The 23,689-nt window shown below is 55.8% G+C and overlaps 1 protein-coding gene across 1 annotated transcript in view; it reads left to right on the top strand.

Annotated features, from left to right (window-relative positions):
* Positions 1 to 23,689, top strand: part of SLC45A4 (solute carrier family 45 member 4) — a 47,240-nt gene that overhangs the window by 18,072 nt on the left and 5,479 nt on the right. The window contains exons 2-6 of the mRNA XM_017962376.3: positions 14,340 to 14,528; positions 16,300 to 16,479; positions 17,100 to 18,121; positions 18,942 to 19,041; positions 20,164 to 20,375. Of these exons, the coding sequence (XP_017817865.1) occupies positions 14,340 to 14,528; positions 16,300 to 16,479; positions 17,100 to 18,121; positions 18,942 to 19,041; positions 20,164 to 20,375 (1,703 nt within the window). The remainder of the gene's footprint in view (positions 1 to 14,339; positions 14,529 to 16,299; positions 16,480 to 17,099; positions 18,122 to 18,941; positions 19,042 to 20,163; positions 20,376 to 23,689) is intronic.

Raw genomic sequence — 23,689 nt, 5'->3', positions numbered from 1 at the left:
TTGTTTTTGAGACGGAGTCTCACCCTGTCACCCAGGCTGGAGTGCAGTGGCACGATCTTGGCTCACTCTAACCTCCACCTCCCGGGTTCAAGCGATTCTCCTACCTCAGCCTTCTGAGTAGCCAGGATTACAGGCACACACCACCACACCCGGCTAATTTTTTATATTTTCAGTAGAGATGGGATTTCACCATGTTGGCCAGGCTGATCTCGAACTCCTGACCTCAGGTGATCCGCTCACCTCAGCCTCCCAAAGTGCTGAGATTACAGGCATGAGCCACCACGCCCAGCCAACTCCTAATGTTTTGCACATTTCAATCCAGTTGTTTATTTAACTTTTTGAACATGCACACGCTTACATTTTTCATTTGAGAACGTGACTAATGAGAATTGCTGCCCATGTTTTGATGGCGAGGTTTCTTTTGTTTTTGACCTAGTAGCAGTTTTGTGTAATGCCTGCCCCTCTCTTCCTCTTCCGTAAACCCGGGACCTGAGACCTAAGCTCCGAAACGCTTCCCCATTCTCTGCCAAGCCCAAGGCCAGCCTGGCTCCCTGTGGCTTTTTGTTTTCTTCGGATAATTCACCAGTTCTTATAAGCTTACTTTACGTTATAATCGTTGTGGGGTTCACAGAGGGTCTTTGGTCCTTCATATTCTTCAGAATACGAATACGTCCTCCTCCGTGACAGCCGAGCATGGTTTAACTGCAGCCACACCGGAAGTGCACTCTGTGGACACAACGGCTGTGCCCTGGGTTGAAGTGCCCCTCACGGTAACCTGACGCTCATGATTTATAAATGGAGCCGCCTGTGTGTCTCATGCATTTAAATTGCTTCACCTGCATGAAGAAGCGGGCGGCATTTGAGCAGTCAGTGCTGTTCCCTGTTGGTTTCATATCACCTGGTTTTCAGCACTGCTGCTGCTGTGGATCAGGGACTTCAGAGTGTGACAATCCTGGACAAGCCTTAACAAGCCCAGCCATGGCTCCTGTGGGTAGAGAGCTGAGCGTGGTCACCTGCATCTTCACTAGGAGATGAAGCAACAAACTCAGTGCTGGGAAAGTCAGTTTCGGTTTGCAGAGTGCCTGCCGAGAACCTGCGAGGTAGCAGGTGCTTTTCTGTCCTCAGGGAAGGCAGACCAGCGCAGGGACACACATTTAAACAGCCGGTATCATGGTCACCAAGGGGGAAGGCCGTTCCAGGCTGGGGAGCAAAAGCTCACAGTGACGCAGTCCGGGGAGGTCGAGTCCTGCCGGAGCCCGGCTGTGCTGGGAGGAGGGGCTGGAGCGGAGTGTGGAGGTGAGCTGCATCCAGCTTTCCTGTGCCAGTGCAAGACCTCTCCGAGGCCTGTTGTCATTAGTGTAGTTATCAGGGAGGTCATCTCAGGCCACCACCACAGCCATGGCAGGGTCTAAGGGTCCTCTCCTGGCTGCGCACAGGAGAATATCCCAGGGCAGGCAGTCTGCATCAGGACCTGGGGTAGATTCAAGCTGGCAAGTTATACACTCCCTGTCCACCTCTGGACCCTTTGCTGGTGCACACGGAGTTCTGTTGGGGAAGCCAGGCAACCCAAGACCCTGTTTGGGTAGAAAGATGCTAAATATAGTAACAAGAAAGGGAAATGTCAAAGTGGGATAGCAAATAGGGTTCAAATCGCCAGCCACGAGCAGGGAACAAACACGGATGCCCCTCTTCAACACTGGCCGGGGAGCCCACCCCACACCTTTTAGTCCTGGGAAGAGCCCAGGCTAGGCCCACGAGGAGGTGGCCTCTCTGTCTCTAGAAACCAGGGCTCCAAAGGGAAAAGTGACCTCCTTGAGGTCCTGACAGCGAATGAAGAATCTGAATTGGAGCCACCCTTTCCTTCAAACCAGGATGCCTTCCACCAGCACCATCAGGCTAGGGCTGAGGTTTCCGAGGGACGAGATGTGAATTAGGCCTCAGTGGACATAGAGAAGTCCCCACTCCCTCAGGTGAGCAATGCAGGCCCCGATGTTGGCGATGATTCACTAATGGTTTATGCCGACAGCGAGCTGTTCAGGATGACTCAGTTCTCATAAAAGCCCAGTGATGATGTTTACAGATTTCTGCAGATCAGGAAACGGACACTCAACAGAGCTAGTCCATGGTGGAGCTGGGATCCAGACTCAGAATCAGCCTCCACTCAACCATGGTGCCATAGTGCCGGCCTCTGAAGGCCAGCTCAGCCCAGAATCAGGCCCAGCCACAGACCCACTCGACCTGCCTAGCCAAGGCCCCACACCAGGGAAAAGAGCAGAGCAAAACGGGTGCCACACTCCACAGCCGTTTCCCAGGGGCATGCCATCTTGGGCAGAAGTGTCATAAAGGGAGATATTGTTAGAGGGTTTTTTATTTCATTTTCTTATTTATTTATTTGTTTGTTTATTGTGAGACAGCCTATGTTGCCCAGATTGGAGTGCAGTGGCGCACTCCTGGCTCACTGCAACCTCTGCCTCCTGGGTTCGAGTGATGCTTGTGTCTTAGTCTCCCAGGTAGCTGGGATTACAGGCGTCTGCCACCGTGCCTGGCTAATTGTTTTCTGTTTTTACTGCAGATGGCGTTTTACCATGTTGGCCAGGCTGGTCTCGAACTCCTGGCCTCAAGTGATCTTCCTCAGCCTCCTAAAGTGCTGAGATTACAGGTGTGAGCCACCTGGCTGGTTTTTTTTGTTTTTGTTTTTGTTTAATTTTTAAATACCCAAGATCTTTATTGAGAAACCGTAATAATAACCATCAGTAAGAATTCATTTTTTCCTTAATTTCCACAAGCTTGCTAGTTTTAACTTAATAGCATTCTCAAACCACTTCTAAATCAGTGTGTGGCAGGAGGCAGGGTATAATGAACGAAGGTCTGCAGCCCAGCTGTGTGCTGGAACCAGCTCGTACTGGCTCCTGAGAGCCAACTTAAATTTTCAAAAACTTTGTGGGCTGATCGTTAAACACATGCATTGTGAAAAAGTTACGTGCTTACAGTTGATTTAGGTTAGCAGAGTTAACGCGCACTTAGCACTTCCTATTGCCCAACTCCCTTTCGCCTCGGTGTGTCTGCCTGCCGTACCTGCAGCGCACAGGTGCTTCTCAGCACTGGCTGCCGCTCCTCTCGACTCCCGTTCAGTGACGTCACCTCAGCAGCTTGAGATTGGGCGGGGTGGTAGCGTCTGCACCACGGAAAGTGGCAGCCACTGAAAGGAGACGCCAGTCCAGCCCAAGCTGGTCGTGAGGCGCTTACCTGGGAGCCACTGAGTGTGTGTGTTCACCTTGCATCTCGTGAGCGCTCACCTGGGAGCTGTTGAGGGCATGTGTTCATGTTGCATCTAGTGAGCGCTCACCTGGGAGCCACTGAATGTGTGTGTTGACCTTGCAGCTTGCTCACCTGGGAGCCGTTGAGGGTGTGTGTTCACCTTGCATCTCGTGAGCGCTCACCTGGGAGCTGTTGAGGGCATGTGTTCACCTTGCATCTCGTGAGCGCTCACCTGGGAGCTGTTGAGGGCGTGGGTTCACCTTGCAGGGGCAGCATTCCCTGTCTTCACGTGAGGCCATGGCGTGATCATTCCCTGCTTGGGCATTTGGGGTGTTTCTGGCCCTTCGTTATGATCAAAGCTATAAACAGCAGTATATAAGGGTGGCAGTTGGGTTTCCCCTCTGTCCCTAATTCAAACCATAAAGCCTTATAGCTGAAGGGGACATTTGCTGTCATCTTATCCAAGCCTTGGACGTGAACCAGCCCATGGTCAAAGCATGGTGTGCAGAGCAGTGGGGCTGGCGTGTGATGGATTGTTGAGATTCCACGGCCTCATGTGCAGGAGTCTGAGGTGGGTTCCCCCGCTCAGTCCCTAGTATCTGTATGAGCTTGGGCAGATGATATAATCCCTTGGAGGCTCAGCTTCACCCCTGAAGACCCCTTCTGTAGGCCGGCTGCAGAGGTGAGATGCAGAGCCTGAGTCGGGCACTTGGCATAGGGCCTGGCCCCACTGGAATGTGCTGTTTCTGCCATTTTAACTGGGCCTGGGCAGTGCTATGTGACCTGGAGCCTTGGTGACCTGGGCGCTACTTTCCAGTGCCCATGGAGAGAGGAGAACCTTGGTAAAGAACGGAACCGGGGTCTCCTGATCTCGGGCCGTTTGCCCTCACCAGGCTCTGTTGAGAGGTGACCGGCACTTAGTGTCGCAGTGTACTGGGCCTTCCACACTCGGACCAGTCTCATGTGGCAGTAACTTCCTAGTGGCTCAGCGCCGTGTGGGGAGAGTGCTTCCTACTGTGCCTCTCAACGTAGTGGGCTGGGCAGGGCCCACAGTGGCTCTGCGTCTGATGGGGATGGGGGTCCCCCATGGTCCCTGGGTCTCTGCCTGTGCCTTGGTTCTAGGGTTCTTTGTCTAGAAGATGCCAGGTGGCCGGGTGACCCGAACACTCGGTGTGGGTACCACAATGCCAGCTGTCCACCCACCTGCTGTTGCCAGGTGCTCCCTCACATGACATCCGACTCCAGGTAGCTGCACAGCAGCCCTCTGGGAGCAGCCCTCCTAATGTGTCCTGTTGATCCAGTGGTGACCTCGTGATCCAGGCTTTTGACCTCGGGGACTTGACTGGTCATCTGGTCCACGGGGTACTAGGTTGGACCAAACCGGCCTCCTCATGGTCCTCCCCCCACCAGCTTGCAGTGTGGCCTTCACGGGGACCTCCGTGTCCCAGCCCAGGCACCTTTGAGGGGTCCCTGCTGCCTCTGGCGTGAGGGGCCATGCTCTCAGCCCAGAGCCAAGGCCTTCCTGGCCTGGCTGCCGCTGCCCTGTCTCCGGCACTCCTTCCCACACTGTGCCCTTCATCCTACCCTCTGCACCCGGCCTGGGACCTGCCAGGTCCTTTGTCTTCCAGGGTGACCTTCAGCCCTAGAAACGTGACCGAATGTGGCTCCTCCCACGCTAGTGTTCTTTGTTTGCAGAGACGGCCTGTCAGATGCTGGTCTTTCCCCCATTTCACAGGGGAGAAGACAGGCTGGGAGGGGTGGGGGAAATGCCTCACTGGGTGTCACATGCTGTTGCCGCTGCCACCATAGTGTCCCTGGAGCAGGAGGTGCTGCCCCAGCACCCGCATTCCTGAGTCCCCGGGTGGGGCAGGTCTGGTTCCACGTCATCGGAGCTGTCATCAGCGCCGCGTCCCAGTTTGGCAAAACGCACTCACCACGTCTGTGCCACGTGCTCTTCGGCAGTATTGCTCTTCTTCTCATTTCTTCAGAAAATGGACAGTGTCAGCACTGCACTTCCCTGGGCAGGAAACTTTTCAGGTGGCTAATTCCACAGGAAGATAGTGTCAGGTGTAGGTGCAGGGGCAGCGGCCGGACCCTCCCCAGGTGCAGCGTGAGCTTGGGCAGCAAGGCCGGGGTGGCGGAGGCGGCACTGGCCTGGGCGCTGCTCCTGGCAGTCCCCAACCACCAGGGCCCTTCCTGCCCCGCTGCTTACCCCATCCCAGAGCTGGGCACACCAGGGGCTTCAGACCTTCAGGTGGCCGCCGGAGCTGCTGTCTCAGGGCCTCTCTCTGGCACAGCTGTTTGTCTCCAAGGACTGTCCTGTCAGTGTGCGAGGCCCTACTGGCTGTGCTGGGAACCCTCGGCACCCGCAGGTCTTCGCGGCCGCTTCCCTCTCTGCCATCTGTCCCAAGAGGCTTTCTGATGGAAGGGCGGGGGCTTCAGGAGCAGCCCTCCCTCATTGAGATGGGGTGCTCGATAGCGCCTTTAACTTTGAGGAACTCCGGGGCCCGGCCCTGACAGCCACAGTGGGTCTTACTTGAGTCGGTGATGCAGAAACGGAGGCCTGTGCTTCTTCACCTTCTGGGAAACCTACTTCCAAGAGTCTACTCACCGGGCCGGCTGTGTTGTGGAAAACAGTCTAATACGGCCTCTGATATGTAATTCATTTACCGAGAGTAAGTAGACTTGCAGAGAACTTTCTTACCATCGTATGATGGTGCTGTGGTGTTATCCTTCCAGCGTTTTGAACTCACTGCCCGTGGACGTCATCAGAACACCACGGCCTCAGGAGTGCAGGCAGGGATCTAGTGTTGGGCGCTGAGCTGTGCGCGCCGTGTTCTCCTTTAATCTCCAGAATGCCCACCTTTCCCAGCATGCCCATTTACATGCAGGGCAGCATGTTCGAAGCCCAGGCTGCTCCAAAGTCCCGCAGCCAGAGTCCTGCAAGCTCAGAGCTGAGCATCTCTGCCCGGAGGCCACGTGGTCCCTGCCGTTGGCCAGGCCCTGGCTGTGAGGGAGGTGCAGGTAGGGAAGTCTGGCTTGTCACCCGGCGGATCTGTGGTCAGGGCCCACCTAGCACACACTGGAGTGGAGGCGATGGTCTGCGGGCGCCGTCACCCACCATGTGCTTGTTGAGAGCCTCCTACGACGCGGTCCTGGACGGTACCGATGCCTTAAAGCTCATGGCCTTGGCAAGGGAGTGCCTGGACGCCAGGGGAGCCGCCCCTGCCCGGGGAACCGCCCCTGCCCGGGGAAGGCACTGGCCGGGCCCTCCCCAGTGGCCATGGCTGAGGCCCTGAGTGGAATGTGAGCCTGGTGTTTTCTAGAAGAGGAGGTGGGGTGGGGTGGGCGGCTGGAGTCTGGTATGGAGAGGGAAGCGGCCTGGCATGGGCTGCCCAGCCAGTGGGTAGGGTAGGGTCTTGCAGGCTGCAGGCAGGAGGGTGGACTCTGAGGGCCCTGGACGCCACGGCGGGTGTGAGCAGTGAGTTTTTAGGTGGTCACTCTGGCTGCAGGTGGTGGGTGAGTTATAGAGGATGAGGGAGGAACAAGGGGTCAGTTGGAAGCCTGCTGTGCTCACAAAACTCTGCTCCTAAGAGTGCAGCTCTTTTAAGGGCACTAAGCAGTTACTGAGTGTCAGGTAAGGGGGAAGGTCGAGTACTTCAGGCAGAGGCAGCAGTGTCTGTGACGGTCCCATGGGCGGGAGGAGCTGATAGGAGACAAGTGTATGACGGGGATGTGTGGCTGAGGAGGCAGCCGGCACCTGGTGCCAGATGGGCTGTGTGGCGGGTGGTGTTGGTGCGCGGGGTCCTGCCAGCATGAATGGTGGGTGACAGAGCCTTTTCTCTGAGATAGGGGATCCCAGAGGAGGTCTAGATATGAAGCGGCAGATCAAGAGATGGGTTTGGGATGTATTGAATTAGAACTTTCCTTTCTCTCCTCTGTGGCCTGGGGTAGCTGTTGGCTTCTGAAACTGATGAGGCAGCTGAGGGTATGGCCAGCTTTGACCCCTAAGCTTAGCGAGGGCTGCAGGACATGGACTGCATTTTGTGCTCTTCAGGAAGCTTCCGGAATCTCAAACCAAAGGCCATATGGTTGCTTATACAGCTACGATAACATCACTGTGTCATCACAAAGATGTTTGCTTATTGCAACATCTGTTTGGAAGAGCCGTGAGGATGGGTGGCTGTGCCGATAGGGCAGAGAGCAGCCCATGTTCCAGCCGCGGGGGGTGCGAGCCCCATGAGCCGGCCAGTGAAGACAAGTGACTGCCAGTGAAGACAGGTGCCCACAAGTTGGACACAGGGGTCGGCTCTGAGACAGTACAGCAGCTGCAGAATGTTCTTGCTGGCTTTCTGGAGCGTCAGTGTCCTGCTTGAGCCTGGCCGGGGGCCTCTAGCCAGGCTGTTGAGGCGCCCGTCCTTGTTGAAGAGGAGAAACAGTGGCCCCCTGGGAGTTGCTGGGGGGCACTTGGCACAGGGCTGCAGGGACAGCATCATCGCCCTGGAAACGAAGTCCAGCCTCAGGGCCATCGTGTCCAAAGACCCTTCGGAGTCTACTGAGGTCAAATTAATGGAGTCTTCAGAAAGGCTAGAATGCGCAATTTCAAAACGGCTGCCTCCACCCAAATCACCCCATGTAAAGCTTGCAGTGAGCCACAGCCTCTCGGGTACCCGACAGCTCCACTCCACACAGCTCTCCCCTCAGGGCTCTGCCTCACCCTCTAGAGATGAGGCGCTGGGTCCCGGCTTTCAAGTTTCAATTCCTCTTCTCCTATGAAAGGCCAAAGCCCGGGAACTTATTGTCTCCTGCCCCTTCACCGCCAGATTCCCCCGCAGGGCTCAGGGAGCCATAGCTGGCACTCTGGGAGGGGCTGGGTGGGCCATGGGTGTTGGAGTGGGGAGGCAGCACATGTGAGAACACTCAAGATGCTGCTGTCCCCTCCACCCTAAATGACGGCCCGTTTGCAGTAGGCTCAGAAAAAGCACCTGATCTTGCCCTTCTTTTCACCCCCTCCCTGCCTTCCTGTGGCTCTAGTGGTTCTGGAACATTCCTTGCAGCTGTGGGGCCCTTGCCAGCACAGAGCCTCAGTGCCAGGGGACCCAGTGCCAGTGGCCTTTCCCCTCTTGCAAGCAGGTGGCCCGAGCCCTGGGGGCCCGGCTCCCCTGGCCCAGTGTCTTTCCTGTCTGAGGCCCTTCAGAAGTGGCTCCTGACAGGGTTCCTTGACTTAAATTCATCAGAGGTCACTCAAGGATGCTAAGCCTTTCCCACGCAGGACTTGTGCTGACGAGTTTCACGGCACTGTGGCATTTGGTCCCAGCACAAAAGCATATCTCTATGTGGAAGCTTTGTCCATTGAAAGAAAGGATGCAAGTTCCTGTTCCCATTGCGGATCTTTTGTTAAACATTTATAGGCGACTTTCCCACTGCCTGGCACACCCCCCCGCCCCCGCCAGCCTCCCCCCACCAGAAAGTCCCAGTTTATCACACACGGCACTGTGAACAGGAGCCGCCACACGTGACCCGAGCGTCGCCCGTGACCTCACACAGCCCGCGGCCGAGCGGTGACACAGTGAGTATTTCCTGTGAACAGGGAACCTTCCTGGTCCCACCATTGTTGTTCAGCTTTTCCCTGGGAAAAAAACAAAACTTATTTACTGGGCCCGGCGTTGTGTTTGTGTGGAGCCGGGCTGGGAAATGCCCCATCAGAGGCGTCCCAGTGGCAGCCCCCTGCCGCGAACCGGGGAGACCGAGTTCTCACCACTGGGGACGGCGGAGCAGGATCCGCGAGGCGGGCAGGCGGCAGCTGTGCCCTCCCAGGGCCGCTTTGAAGATGTGATGAAAAATGTTTATTTTTCTTGCCAAGATGCTTAAAACAAAGGGAGCTGTCCCCTGTTACTCGGGTCCACTCAGTCCTGCAGCCCGGCTCTGTGGGCACCCGGCGGGCGTCCCGTGGCCGTGCTGCCTCAGGTGCTGGGGACTGAGATGGAGCTGCTGCCTTCCTATTGGGCTTGAGCTTTCCTTGCAGCCTGGAATTGAAATTGACTTTTAGGCCGACTGGGGAGGGAAGAATGAGACACAGACACTGCTGGCCCTGTCCTGGCCCCCTGGCCTATCTCTCCATCCTCAGCCTGACCTGCTGGTGGTCCCTGCGGCCTTCACCCCATGACCACTCCTGAGGGAAGCCTCCTGCGACCCTGGCAATGCTCCTGCCCTGTGTACCTCAGTCATGGGTCTCCTGCTGTGGCCAGATTCTGTGTTCCTCCAGAGGGGACAGGCCAGCACCTGGGGTGGTGCCAAGCCCACCGAGAGGTTCAGCAGCGACAGCTGTCGTTGGGTGTAGATGCTTGGTGCCAAGGTGCACCACCCCTTCCAGGGAAAGTGCACGGGGCAGGGCACCTTGCGCACCAGCATTGAGAGCGCCCCAGCAGGAGGCCCCATGTGGTTCTTGCAGCACTGAGCACCGTGGGTGGGAGGCACAGGTGGTGGTGCCACGGTGGGCTCTGCCTTTCCACTGGTCCCCTTAGAATGTGCCAAGTGCCAGTCCCGACGTGCAGACTTGGGCTTGTCTAAGCAGAGGGGAAAGATGGAGAAAGGAAGCCCCGCAGTGTCTTGTTGAGGATTGGAACACGGCCCCGACACCACAGGGTGTAAAGTTAAAATCACGATGTCAGGCCACGAGGAGCAGTCAAAGGCTTCTAGGCACAGTCCGTGACAGCTGTGTGGTTTGAGGGGCCGCCCTGGGTCCCAAGGCAGGCCAACCAGGTGTGGGGGTGAGTTAGTGGGGGGTCAGAGAGAGGCATGGGGAGGCCTGACCTAGGGCTGGGGGCTGGCAACACAGGAGAGACCGGGGCCAGGGCTGCACAGGGGCCAGGTCAGCTGCAGGGGCTATAGGAGTCAGAGCTGAGGGCAGAGGGGAGGAGGCTTGCTGGTGGAAGAAGACCTGGGGCCAGGTCCCACCAGGCTCTGGAGGGGCCTGTGGGGCAAGGGTGGAGAAGCGGCCTCTGCAGGAGGACTGGGAGCCAAGGGCCTGGTCTGGGCCCAGCAGTTCCCCCAGTGCCCTGTATCTTGTCTCCTGGGATGAGAAGCCTCCCTTGTGGGGACGGCTGCCTGGTCCAGGGCTGCTCGGACCCAGCGTCTTCCCATCTCTCAGGGCTGGCAGCACGAAGGCAGGACAGGCCTGTGCACGCAGCACCCCCTCTAGATTGGGTGGGCTGGGTCGCACCTGCAGCTCCTCCCCGCCCTCCTGACACCCAGCCAGCGCTCGGGGCAGAAACCAAGTAGGAAGGTGACAACTGGAAGAGGGAATGCCTGGGTTTCTCACTTGGCACTGCTTTTAACCCGACTGTTGGCCTTTGTTGATGCAACACAGGGTGGCTAAAACTTGGATGGATAACTTCACTCTGCCTTTCTTGAAGAACCCACAGGCAGAGTTAGGGTGGAGTTAGGAGATGGGGCGGGAATTTCAAACCTTCGTGTTAAATAAAACCATGGACACCCTCAGAGGAATGTAACAGTATAGTCTGTGACGTATCAGTCACAGTGGATACAACTAGGATACAACTCAGTGTTATTAGACATTTTTTTTTTTAAAGGAAAAGGCGACCCTTGCTGGAGGATGGCAGCAGTGGAGGCTGACCCGCGATGTCGCACGTCGCACTGGTCAGAGGGGTGTGTGTAACTGCGCCCAAGAACAGAAAGCACGCTCAGAATGGAGAGCAGGGAGTCCCAGCAGAGAAACGGTAGCTACAGAAAAAGAGCCAAGTGGAAATTCTAGGTCTGAAAAATAAAGTATCAAAATACAAAATGAACCAGATGGGGTTAACAGCAGATTGGAGAGGACAGAAGAGTCAGTGGACTTAATGATTCGTCAATGGAAATGATCATATGGAGATTAAAGCTTGAAAAAAGAAATGAAGAATGCTCCAGGAAACAGAGGGATGATCTCAAAGGTCTGTCTGTCATGGGAACCTCAAAAGAAAGGAATTAGAGAATGGAACGTAAAACTTTTGCAGGGGCAGGTACAGTGGCTCAGCCTGTCAGCTCTTCAGGAGGCCGAGGTGGGCAGATTGCTTGAGCTCAGAAGTTTGAGACCAGCCTGGCCAACATGGCGAAACCCTATCTCTACAAAAAATACAAAATCTAGCCGCCGGGTGTGGTGCACACCTGTACCCAGCTACTTGAGAGGCTGAGGCACAAGAATTGCTTGAATCCAGGAGGCTGGAGGTTGCAGGGAGCCGAGATTGCACCATGGCACTCTAGCCTGGGTGACAGAGCAAGACTCTGTCTCAAAAAAAAAAACAAAACAAAAAAACCTCCACAGCTTTGAGGTAAGACATAACGGAATGTTTTCTAAACTTGGTGAAATGTATAAATCTACAAATTCATGAAGCCCCAGAAAGCCCACCCAGGATGTGTGCACAGAAATCCGTATCTAGGCTCGTCATTGTCCAACTGCTGAAAAGCAGCAGTAAAGAGAATCTTTAAAGCAGCCGGAGGAAAAGAGATCATTATATACAAGAGGACGCTCATGGGAATCACCACAGCCATCCTGTCAGAAACCACGGGGTTCAGAACACAGTGGATCACATCTTCAAAGATCTGGGCTGGGAGGAATTAACCCAGAATTCTGTGTGCAGCAGAAATATTCTTCAAGAATAAAAGTGTAATAAAGAGAGTTCAGACAGAATCGAAGAGCATTTGTCATCAGCAGAGCCCCTCCTATTAGAAATGCTAAAAAAAAAAAAAAAAAAAACCTACAGAAAATCCTTCAGGCTTAAGAGAAGGGCTATCAGATGAAATGTCAGAGTTTTCAGAAAGGAAAGAGGACTGCTGGAAATGGTAAAGTGGGTTGGTTCAGGTCAGCTAGCATTCCAGCCCTCTGTGGGTCACAGGTCCCATCTGGTGCCAGACTGGGGCGAGTGGTGCGGAGAGAGGAGGGAGCGGTCTCTCAGGAGCGCAGTGGGCGGCTGAGGTGGCTTCAGTGTTGTGTGGAAAATGCAGGACCTGGCGTGCCCAGGGTGGGCGGGGGCCTCCTGGGTGGATGGCTCTCAAGGAGTTTGAAAAGTGACAGCAGGAGGGGTTCCCAGGCAGGGAGGTGAGAACCAGCGTGCTGCTAGAGGAGACAGAGCCCTTCTGGGAGCCCAATCCAGAGGAGCCAGGGCCGCACACGGGCCCCCTGCCTGTCTGTGTCGCTCAGGAGCAGCCCTCCCCTCCCCACCATGACCGAGATGCGGGGGGAACAACGTGGCTTCCCAGGGCTGTGTTCTTGGGGGTGATCCTGCCCAAATGTGACCCAGAGGCGGCCAGCTTGGGAGCCCCAGCTGGGTTTGCTGACATATTGGTACAATCTGCATGTGGTGGGAGTAATAACCGCCTCCCATTCTTTCTAAAGTTTTGAGTGTCGCGCCCTCTGCATAGTTTTGATAAAGAGACTTTTCTGGGAAATAGGCTTCCTGATGGATAATTATTAACAAGGGCAGGGACTCGGCTCCAGTGAAGCTGAGGAACCCGCGTCTGCCATGTAAACTCTCACCCATCCAGCGGACATGCTCCACAGACTTCTCGCTTCCCGAAACATCAGTCCTTTCTGCTGACTTCTAGTAGGAATAAAATTCACCCTTCCTGAAGTTGTGTGCAGTGCAAAGGTCAAAGCAAACACCTTAAATTCTCGGCCGAACGCGTATTTGAGTGGACACATTAGCAATAATTTTAAAAGGTGCTTCCCTCCTCCTCTGAAAATGATTTCCTCCTCCCACACAAGCTTATTTTTCTTGCTAGTTCAGCACAATATTCTCAATGGATTTTGGCAGTGTAAAATGTTAGCCAGATGAACCGCTGGTGTGCCAAGCACCTTTATTTTGTGAGGAAGCGTTTTACTGACATACAGCATGGGGAGAGGGCACAGATCTCAAGTCCCCTGTGGGATGAATTGGCACCACGTGATTGGAGCGTGGGACTCCCATCCGGATCAAGAACAGACACCCGGCCCCGAAGCCCACCCCATTTCAGCCACTGCCCCCTGCGAGGGCAACCGGCACCTGAGTTCTCACAGTGGAGAGTCCTTTCCACGCCTTTGGACGTCACACGACAGGCGTCAGAGGTGTGTGGTCATCTGTGTGGGCTTCGCTCAGCACTGCGAGTGGGCTCGTGTGCACGGCTGCATGAGGCAGCTGCCCGTTCCCATGCCGTGGTGCTTGTGACTGCTGACATTGCGTGCCTGCCTGGTTGGCGATGGACACACAGGTTTCTGTGATAGGGAGGCAGCGTGTAAACTCAGGGACAGAGTTTGAAATCAGGTAACCCTGGGCTGAAATCCTAGCTGTGTGACCTGGGGTAGATTACCTAACCTCTCTGAGCTTCAGTTTCCCTGTCTACAATAGGCACAGTATTTCCTACCTCCCTGGATGGTCAGGAAGGAGAATGTGAGCGTGATAGGTGCCATCTGTAACCCTTTGGCTCCAGCTGGACACACTTATGGTGCATCCCCCCACCCCCACTCAGCAGCCACACAGAGCAGCCTTTTGCTGGCAGTGGGGACCCTCTGCAGGACCCTCTGTGGTACATTTTCAGCCAATGAGGTCCAGAAGTCGTGGGCCCTTCCTGCCTCTGTGAAGCTGCAGTCACCGTCCTGCTCTTGTAGACCGTCTGGTGTCAAGGGACAGTGGCGCTGTGCCTGCCACCCTCAAAGTGGCCTTCAGCAGCCCCGAGGCCCTGGTCAGCGCCAGCATTGTGGAGGGGCTCTCAGCCCTGTGTCCAGCCCCGGGCGGGGCGCCCTCCATGTGCCTGCACAGTCAGTGTGTGCTGCCCCTTAGGCTGGGGCCTGTGCAGGTGGGGCCCACTGGCCCTCCAAGGCCTGGGTGCTTTTCTCTGGCCACCTGATGCTTATAGTTGGGGCTGGATTGATTTCAGATTATCTGGCCTTGCAGAAAAAGGGAAGTCTACTCCGTGGGGACAACCTGAGTGGGGGGTGTGCGCATACGTGCATGTACACAGAGGCACCTGCCTGTCGCGGGGCTCCCAGGCAGACTGTGGCAGAGCCCGGCCAGTGCCTGCGTGTGCGACGGCCCTCGTGTCCCTTGCAGGCCTTCCGGAGCAGTACTACAGCCTCACCTGGTTCCTGAGCCCCATCCTTGGCCTCATCTTCACACCTCTCATTGGGTCTGCGAGTGACCGGTGCACCCTGAGCTGGGGCCGCCGGCGGCCTTTCATCCTCGCCCTCTGCGTTGGTGTCCTCTTTGGCGTTGCACTTTTCCTTAACGGCTCTGCCATCGGTAAGTTTCTCGGCCACACCTGGCGTCCTCACAACTCAGACGAGGGCCTGGCCCTGGGTAGCTCCACTCAGTAAAAGCTGAATAGTGTTGAATATTCAGGCTGACCCTCTGTGGGCCTGGCTGGGCAGCCGAGGCCGCCCTGGCGGTAATCACCCGTGGTAGCGCTGAAGCCGGCCCCATGTGGGAAAGCTGGAGGAACCTGTTCACAGGGAAACGCTTCCTGTTGTGATCATTTGTTTTTAATGCGTATCTGACACCACGTCCTGTTTCCAGCATTCTTTCAGAAATTATCTTTTCTTTTTTTGTTCTCCTTTTCTTCGACTTGGTGTTAAAATGTCCAGAACCTGGTTTGATGTTTGTGTTTTGCCTTCTTGGTTGTTGTTTCCTTTTGAATTAAAGCACCTCTGTGTGGGAAAATAGTTTTTGCCTTGAGGGCACCCATCAAAAACTGTTAAAAACATTTTTCTGGCAACAGCTTTTTGAGACAGAGGAGCTTAATCTGTCTTCTGAACTAGAGGAACTTGCCCTGGGTCTGCACTGATGCAGAGGGAGCTGAGGAAGTTGAGCGGCAGGAGGAGAGGCCCTGGGACGCTTCTCAGAGCCCGAGTGGTCACTGGCCGTGGGGTGGGCTTTGTCGCCAACAGGCGATGCCTCTGATTGTGTGCAGGGGTGCGGCTGCCCTGGCGCCTGCTGGGCGCGGAGCTGCCGGCCCCCTGCCTGTCTGTGTCCCTCAGGAGCAGCCCTCCCCTCCCCACCATGACCGAGATGCGGGGGGAACAACGTGGCTTCCCAAGGCTGTGTCCTTGGGGGTGGTCCTGCCCAAATGTGACCCAGAGGCAGCCAGCTTGGGAGCCCCAGCCCCTCTGCCTCGTAGCCGTTGCCTGCCCATGGTCTGAGGAGGCCAGCAAGGACCACCTGGGCAGAAAGCCCGTCTCTCGCGCCTCCCGAGACAGGGCAGGTGTATCTGCATTCAGGCTAATCACAGCACCTTGGGCCTGGGTCCCAGGCCCTGGCCCGCAATCCTCTCATCTTGTCAGGAGGGCACTGCGTGTCTCCCTGATGGGAAGTGGAGACCCAAGTTGAGCCTCAGCCATCAACATTGATCTGGATTCAGGGCCAGACTCCCCTGAGGCAGGAGGGACATGTGTGGGGACAGCTGCTTTTGAGTGCCGGCAGCCCACTGCAGGAGGACTCGTAGGTGAGGCGAGGCCCCTGGCACCTTCCTCTGCAGAGCCACGTCTCCTGAACCCAGGCTGCCCTGAGGGTTTGTGTGCAAAACCCCCAGAGTTTGGGGCATCGTTTCCTTTCAGACCTAGATCAGGCCCAGCAAGACCCCCTGCGCCTGCCTTGCCAAGTCTTGTCAGTGTGCCCTGCGGGTTGTCTGTGGCGTGAGCACTTTTCCCCGTGGGCGTCTGCTCTACCATGTGTGGCCTTCTTAACAACACTGAATTCATGCTTCCAGCACAGCAGCCGTCCTCTGACGGCCAGGGTCAAAAGGTCCATTCTAACCCTTTCTGTTTGAAAAAATGTCAAGGGCAAGTAAACCCTTGGAGGTGCGGTAAACAGCTAACTGAATGGGGAGAAAAACACAAAGCCCAGCTCCTTTCCACTGCCTTTGTGCCTAAGAGCCTCTCTCTGTGTTGCACAGGAAGGCTGGCGTGGTTTTGCGGCCGTGCCCCCTCCGAATGCCCCTTCCATGTGGCTGTTTGCTTTCAGGCCCACCCTGGCCAGTGCTTGAGTACCTGACCGCCCTTCCGTGTGCTCTGCGCAGGTCTGGCCCTCGGCGATGTCCCCAACCGGCAGCCCATCGGCATCGTGCTCACGGTGCTGGGAGTGGTGGTCCTGGACTTCAGCGCCGATGCCACTGAGGGACCCATCCGCGCCTATCTGCTGGACGTGGTGGACAGTGAGGAGCAGGACATGGCCCTCAACATCCACGCCTTCTCTGCTGGTAACGCTTCTGCACCAAGCCAGTGTGGCTGGGCTCCAACGTGCCTGGACCTGGTGTGGGGAGGGGACGGGAGCCTGTGTTGTCGGCGCTGCCTCATCAGGCTGCATGGAGGGTTGAAGCAATGGGCAGGGTCTCAGGACTGGAAGGTAACCAGGGGCAGCCCCTCCTGACCACTGAGCACAGTAGGGCCGAAGCACTGAGGAGCCTCAAGGGGCAGGAGGCCAGGCCTGCAGGGAGTGATGTGCATGCTTGCACAGTGAACCTCCCAGCCCTGCCCTGACATCGCCCTCCCGCAGGGTGTGCTCCCACCCAAGGTGAACGTGGCCGGCTCCTGATGCAGAGGGAATGCCCGTCAGTGCAGAGAGGCGTCCACTTGTGTCTGCCCGGGGGTAGTCTGCCCTTCACTGATCAAGCGGCAGTTCTGTTGGGTCGGAATTCTCAGACCCAGGGGCAGCTGCAGTTTCTTATTTTGTTTTTCCTACTGCTTTCTCCTTCTCCATCCCCTGACTCCTATCATGAGGGCATCCCTGGCCCCCTGTTAGAGGGAGAGGCCCTCCCAGAGCTTTCCCCTCCGTGGCCTGGTGCCACCGGCTCACTGGCTGCTGCTTCTTCCCACGCAGGCCTCGGCGGGGCCATCGGCTACGTGCTGGGTGGGCTGGACTGGACCCAGACCTTCCTGGGCAGCTGGTTTCGGACCCAGAACCAGGTGCTCTTCTTCTTCGCCGCCATCATCTTCACGGTGTCCGTGGCCCTGCACCTGTTCAGCATCGAAGAGGAGCAGTACAGCCCACAGCAGGAGCGCAGCACTGAGGAGCCCGGTGCCCTGGACGAGGGCGAGCTGCACAGCATCCCTGCCTTCCCGGACGAGGTGCAGTCGGAGCACGAGCTGGCCCTGGACTACCTGGACGTGGACATCGTGCGCAGCAAGAGTGACTCAGCGTTGCACGTGCCGGACTCCGCACTGGACCTGGAGCCCGAGCTGCTCTTCCTGCACGGCATCGAGCCCTCCATCTTCCATGACGCCTCCTACCCTGCCACCCCCAGCAGCACCAGCCAGGAGCTCTCCAAGACCAAGCTGCCCCGCCTGGTCACCTTCCTCAAGGAAGCCGCCAAGGAGGACGAGACTTTGCTGGATAATCACTTGAATGAAGCCAAAGTCCCCAACGGAAGCGGCTCCCCCACAAAGGATGCCCTCGGCGGCTACAGCAGGGTGGACATGAAGCCCTTGGCCACGTCGGGCTCCGTGCGGCGGCGGCGGCATGCGTTCCGCAAGCAGGCCTCCAGCACCTTCTCCTACTACGGCAAGCTCGGGTCCCACTGCTACCGCTACCGGCGAGCCAACGCGGTGGTGCTGATCAAGCCGTCGCGCAGCATGAGCGACCTGTATGACATGCAGAAGCGGCAGCGGCAGCGGCACCGGCACCGGAACCAGAGCGGGGCCACCACCTCCAGCGGGGACACCGAGAGTGAGGAGGGGGAAGGCGAGACCACCGTGCGCCTGCTGTGGCTCTCCATGCTGAAGATGCCCAGGGAGCTGATGCGGCTGTGCCTCTGCCACCTCCTCACCTGGTTCTCCGTCATCGCCGAGGCCGTGTTCTACACCGACTTCATGGGCCAGGTCATCTTCGAAGGCGACCCCAAGGTGAGTGCTCAGCCACCGGAGCGGAGCCGCCCTCTCTGCCCACCTGCGGGTCACTGAGAAGCTCACGGGCTAGGCCGGGAGGCCTCTTCCTTGTGCCCACGCATGTCGGGGAGGCCGCAGGGTGCCTCCTGTGCAGGTGAGGGACCCACGGCCGGCAGCTAGCCCACACTCTCCTCTGGGAACTTGGTGGGGGCCATCCTGGGGTCACGGGGTGGGTTGCAGTGAGGCCCATGGTGAGCAGTCGTGAATGTTGATTCTGGTGTGAACGGGGTGTCTGTTACTGTGTGTCAGACTACCCCAAAACGCAGCTAAGATAATGGCCTGCTGTCGCCCATGCCAGGCTCATTGGCGGCTCTTCTGGTCCCTGTGGTAACAGCTGGGTCACACCTGTGGCTGCGTTTACCAGGAGAACCAAGGTGCCCTCAGCATGTGCTTGGGCCTCCTGTCTCCATACGGTCCCTCCATTCCTGGGTCCATTCTGAGCTGCTCCATGCAGTGGCTCCAAGGGCTATGGCAGAGGCTGCAGGAGTGTCACTTCTGCAAATCCAGACCAGTCCAGACTGGGGACAGGGGAGCGCACAGAACACTCCGCCTCTCGCTGCAGCGGCAGAGTGTCACATCACAGACCGTTCGTGGTCTGGGAGGCATGGAAATGCTTTACAGATAGCAACCGACTTGGGATGGGCTGTCCTCCTGGATGGGACTTTCCCTTCACCGCTCTTAGAATGAGCAGCCGGCCAGCAGTTCCCATGGGAAATACGCTCCTGGGCCTGGAGGGCCTAGCAGATGCCCTCGTCAGCCTGTCTCGTTTCCGGAACAGGCCTCCTCGAACTCGACCACCTGGCAAGCCTACAACGCCGGGGTCAAGATGGGCTGCTGGGGCCTGGTCATTTATGCCGCCACTGGTGCTATTTGTTCAGGTAAGAGCTCCCCAAGTCAGGTCAGCACTCGCACCCCAGAAAACTCTCAGCGATTAGAAATGCGGACAAGAGAATCCTGCACCTTAGAAACTGGGGCCATCAGTCACACCCTGATTTCTGGGTCCCTCAGAATAGGACTGTCCCTTGGGGAGAAGCATCGAAATTCCCATTTCCTCATTTTAGGGAAAAAGGCCGCTGTGGGCTGGCACCAGGAGCAGTGTTTTGAGACCCCTTTGGGGCCTGTCCTGCTTGTGCGGTCCCATGATGCCGTCCCATGTCAATGGCGCCTCCTGACACGCTGTCCCTGGCCCCAGCACAAAGCTGGATGGAGGCCTGGCGATCAGAGCGGTGGTGGAGCAGGGCCCAGGCACGTTTCACCCTGAGGGATGGGGCTGGGGTGGCAGGCTTCCATCCTGCAGCGAGGCTCACCAGGAACCAGGGGTAATTGGGTCGGGGGTCTCTGAGCCGAGTACAAATCGGGCTGGCCCGCCTGGACTCTGGACATGGGAAGGCCAGCTTCATTTCCGCCTCAGCTGGATGTGAGGATGGCCGAAGTAAATGCCTCTTGGTCAGTGGCAACCAGCGCAATGGTAAACGGCGTTGCCACTACTTGAACAGAGGAATTCTCAGCAGACCACTTTCCCAGAGGAGGTGACATCTGAGCCGCCGGGTCAGGAAGGGTGAGGGAAGAACAGAGCGGTGCCCATGAGAAAAAACAGCAAAAATGCGTGTTCCCAAGGCAGGACTGTCCACTGCTGCCCACATCAGGAGAAGAAATAGTCCCAGGTGTACAGCCGGAGAAGGCCCTGAGTGGACCAGATTGGCCTGGCAGGGCAGGAAGGCCCCTGGGAGCTGCAGGAAGGGCCGGGTTATGAGGTCTGGGACAAGGAGGGCCGACTTCTGTCTGTGGTGCTGGAGCCACTGGGCATCCCGGCGGGCCCGTGAGCTTCCAAGCAGGTGCCGAAGGCCTGTGCTGGCTGTGCCTGCCTGAGCGGGTTTGGGTTCAGCTGGAATGAGTGGAGGTTGGGGGGAATGTGGGGGGTGAAGGGAGGGATGGTGGAGGGAGCCTGACAGGAGCCAGCCACCTGCCTACTGTCCCTGTCCCTGTTCCCCTCTCTGCAGCCCTGTTACAGAAGTACTTGGACAACTACGACCTGAGCGTCAGGGTGATCTACGTGCTGGGGACGCTGGGCTTCTCCGTCGGCACAGCCGTGATGGCCATGTTTCCCAACGTCTACGTCGCCATGGTCACCATCAGCACCATGGGCATCGTCTCCATGAGCATCTCCTACTGCCCTTATGCCCTGCTGGGCCAGTACCACGACATCAAGCAGGTGCGTCCCACTGTAGCCGTGAGAGCTGCGCTCCAGCCTCCTGAGCACCTTCCCTCCACACAGAGCAGAGCCCTGTGCTTCATGACACAGATGGCCCTCCTCCCTCTCCAGTTCTGAGATGGCCCCTTCCAAAGCCCACAGAGCCACCACCTGCCCCTGGTTAGTCCCTGGCCACAAAGGGTCTTTTCCTTCAGCCACTCCCACCCCCTAGCACCTCCCAGAGGCTTCTGGAGGCAAAAGCACGTCCCTGCCCCTTTGGTCCCCTCAGGCCCAATCACGTTTCCCCGAGGGGGAAGCTCCAGCCCAGCCTTGTCCACTTGGATGGGAGGAAAACCACCCAGGTATGCCTATACTTCCTGGTAGCCACATTTAGAAAGTGAAAAGGCCAGTGAAAACCATTTTCATAGCATATTTTATCTAACCTGGTGTATCTAAAACATTATTTCAACGTACTCACAAAAAAAGTCATTGCGATACCTTACACTCTTGCTAATCGTTGAAATTGGGTGTATGTTACATCAGAGCACATCACAGATGAGACGAGCTTTATCTCAAATGCCCAGTAGCCACAGCACAGGCAGACTCTTGCCTCTTTCTAGACTTTATGCAGCTGAAACATCTGGCTTCTTCCTCTGGGATTCACTCACTTGCTTGCTGGTGGCAGCATGGCCAGCCTTTTCGTGTCACAGTGTGTGGCCAGATGCACCCTACTTTGTGGACCTTTGGGTGCTTCCAGGTTGGGGCTGTTGCAGGTAGCACTGCAGGAATGTCCCTTGCCATAAACACCTCCTGTTGTGCCCATGCTCTTGGTTGATAGTCTCCTTGGAGAAGATGTGGTGTGTGTGGTTTGAGGTAGGGATTCAAGACTTTTATTTTTTTCCCTACATATGGGTGTCTGCCCAGGTCATGACCCAGCGCTGTTCCCCGGCCCTCTGTGCAGTGCCATCTTTGCCATAAATTGGGCTTCCATGTAAGCGTGTGTTTCCGCTTTCTTCTCTTCCGCTAGTATGTCTATTCTTGGACAAATGTCAACTGTCTCAAACTAGTTTTATAATAAGTCCTGAAAACTGGTAGTAGAAATCCCTCAACTTTGTTCTTCTTCAAGATCGTCTTGGGTATTCTTAACCATTTATTTGTCATGTTAGGCTCAGCTTATGGGCTTTTAAAATTAAAAACACATTATATGGGTCAATTTGGGAGAGTGAATGACTTTGTAGTATGGAACTTCCTATCCCTAAGTGTGACATACCCTTCTATTATTAATCCTCAGTGCATCTGGAGATTCTTTGGGCCGTCTACTTACACAGCCACATCATCTGTGTCTAATGAGCGCTGTTTTCTCCTTCCTGATCCTTCATACCTGTTATTTATTTTCCTTGCCTTCTTGGAATGGCAGGAACCTCCAATACTAAATACATAGAAGTGGTGTTTGCTCTTTCAAACCCAACAGGGGAATATTTAATATCTTACTAGGAAGTATGATGCTTTTTTTTTTTTTTTTTTTTTTGAGATAGAGTCTTGCTCTGTCACCTAGGCTGGAGTGCAGTGGTGTGTTCTCGGCTCACTGCAACCTCCGCCTCGCAGCTACTCAGCCTCCTGAGTAGCTGGAATTACAGGCGGCTGCCACTACACCCGGCTAATTTTTGTATTTTTAGTAGAGACGAGTTTTCACCATGTTGGCCAGGCTGGTCTCGAACTCCTGACCTCAGGTGATCCACCTGTCTCGGCCTCCTAACGTGTTGGGATTACAGGTGGAAGCCACTGTGCCCAGCCCAGAAGTATGATGCTTTATTTGTGTTTTTCTGAGAATGTGTCCATTTCATCTGCACTTTCAGAATTATTAGCATTGGGCCGGGCGCGGTGGCTCAAGCCTATAATCCCAGCACTGAGGCGAGGCCCGGGCGAATCACCCGAGGTCAGAGATCGAGACCATCCTAACAGTGAAACCCGTCTCTACTAAAATACAAACTAGCGAGGCAGTGCTTGGCCTGTAATCCCAACTACTCGAGAGGCTGAGGCAAGGCATCTGCGAACCGGAGGTAGACTTGCAGTGAGCTGAGATCCGGCCACTGCACTCCAGCCTGGGCGACAGAAGCGGACTCCGTCTCAAAAAACAGAATTATTAGCATTGAATTGTTTTCTTATAATCTAATGTGATGGAACCTATAGTGATAACACCTTTTTCCTCCTGTATTAGTTATCTGAGACTTTATTGATTTTATCTGTGTTTCAAAGAACCTTTGGTGTCTCAGTCCTCCCTGCCGCGTGTCCGCGTGCTTGTGCATTCATTGCCACCCTTTGCTGTCTCCTGCCTTCCGTTATGTCTTGGTTTAATTTGCTGTTGCTCATTTCTTACTCTGATTTCCAGCCTAATATTTGCATTTAAGGTCAGTTTTCCTCTACACACACCTTTAGCTGCACCGTGCAGGTTTTAATGTTGTGTTTACTTTTAAAAGATTTTTATAATTTTCATTGTGATTTCTATTTTGAACCATGAATTATTTAGAAAGACATAGATGGATTTCTGACATTTGGGCTTTTTCCAGTTGTCATGTTGTTACTGATTTCCAGTGTGATTCCTTAATGGCTAGAGAACATACCCCATGTGACTGCAGCCTTACAGTTAGCTGAGGCTTCCTTTGCGGCCCAGCACATCACGCATGTTGGTAAATGTTCCATGTGCGCTTGGAAAGAATGTGGGTCCTGCATCTAGTGCCCCGTCTCTGTCAGTGAGGTCAACCTTGACATTGCTTAGCTCTTCTCTCCTCTTATTGCTTTTGTCTGTTTTATGAAAGGTATATTACAGTCTCTCACTGTGATTATGGTACACACATTCAGAGCTGCTTTAAAAGTTGTTTTAGCTTCTTAATAGACTGACCTTTTTTCCCACTATCTCTAGGAAAAAGCCTTTGCGGAGATGCTGTCTAGTAGTAGTAATAGATGTACGGCAGCTTTCTTTTGTATGTTTGTGCAAGAAACACAAGTGAAACTGCTCACTCTTTCCGTGGGTCCGTCCTCTTTGTTGCACGTGGCCACCTGCAGTTATACTTTGGGAGGCATCAACCTGGGCTCATGGGACCCCTCTCCCCTCAGCCCCTGCTGGAGACCACCAGGGCGAGGGGGAGCCTGCCTGGTGGGGCGTGGCCCTGCCACCTCTCCTTCAGACTCGAGGCCAGGTTCCTGGGAAGCCCACGTCCCGATTGGATTGACAGAGTTGCTTCCACGCCTGCCCTCTCCTTGAGCTAGAACTTCCCACCTCTCCCGCCTGCAGTGCTGGGCAGGAGTTGGGGGCTGAGGGTGCTCAGGCAGGAGTG

Source organism: Papio anubis, chromosome 8, assembly GCF_008728515.1.
Source record: "Papio anubis isolate 15944 chromosome 8, Panubis1.0, whole genome shotgun sequence".
In the NCBI taxonomy this organism is placed as follows: domain Eukaryota; kingdom Metazoa; phylum Chordata; class Mammalia; order Primates; family Cercopithecidae; genus Papio; species Papio anubis.
Note: the sequence above shows the minus strand (reverse complement) of the source record. Positions and strands in the feature narration are given on the sequence as shown.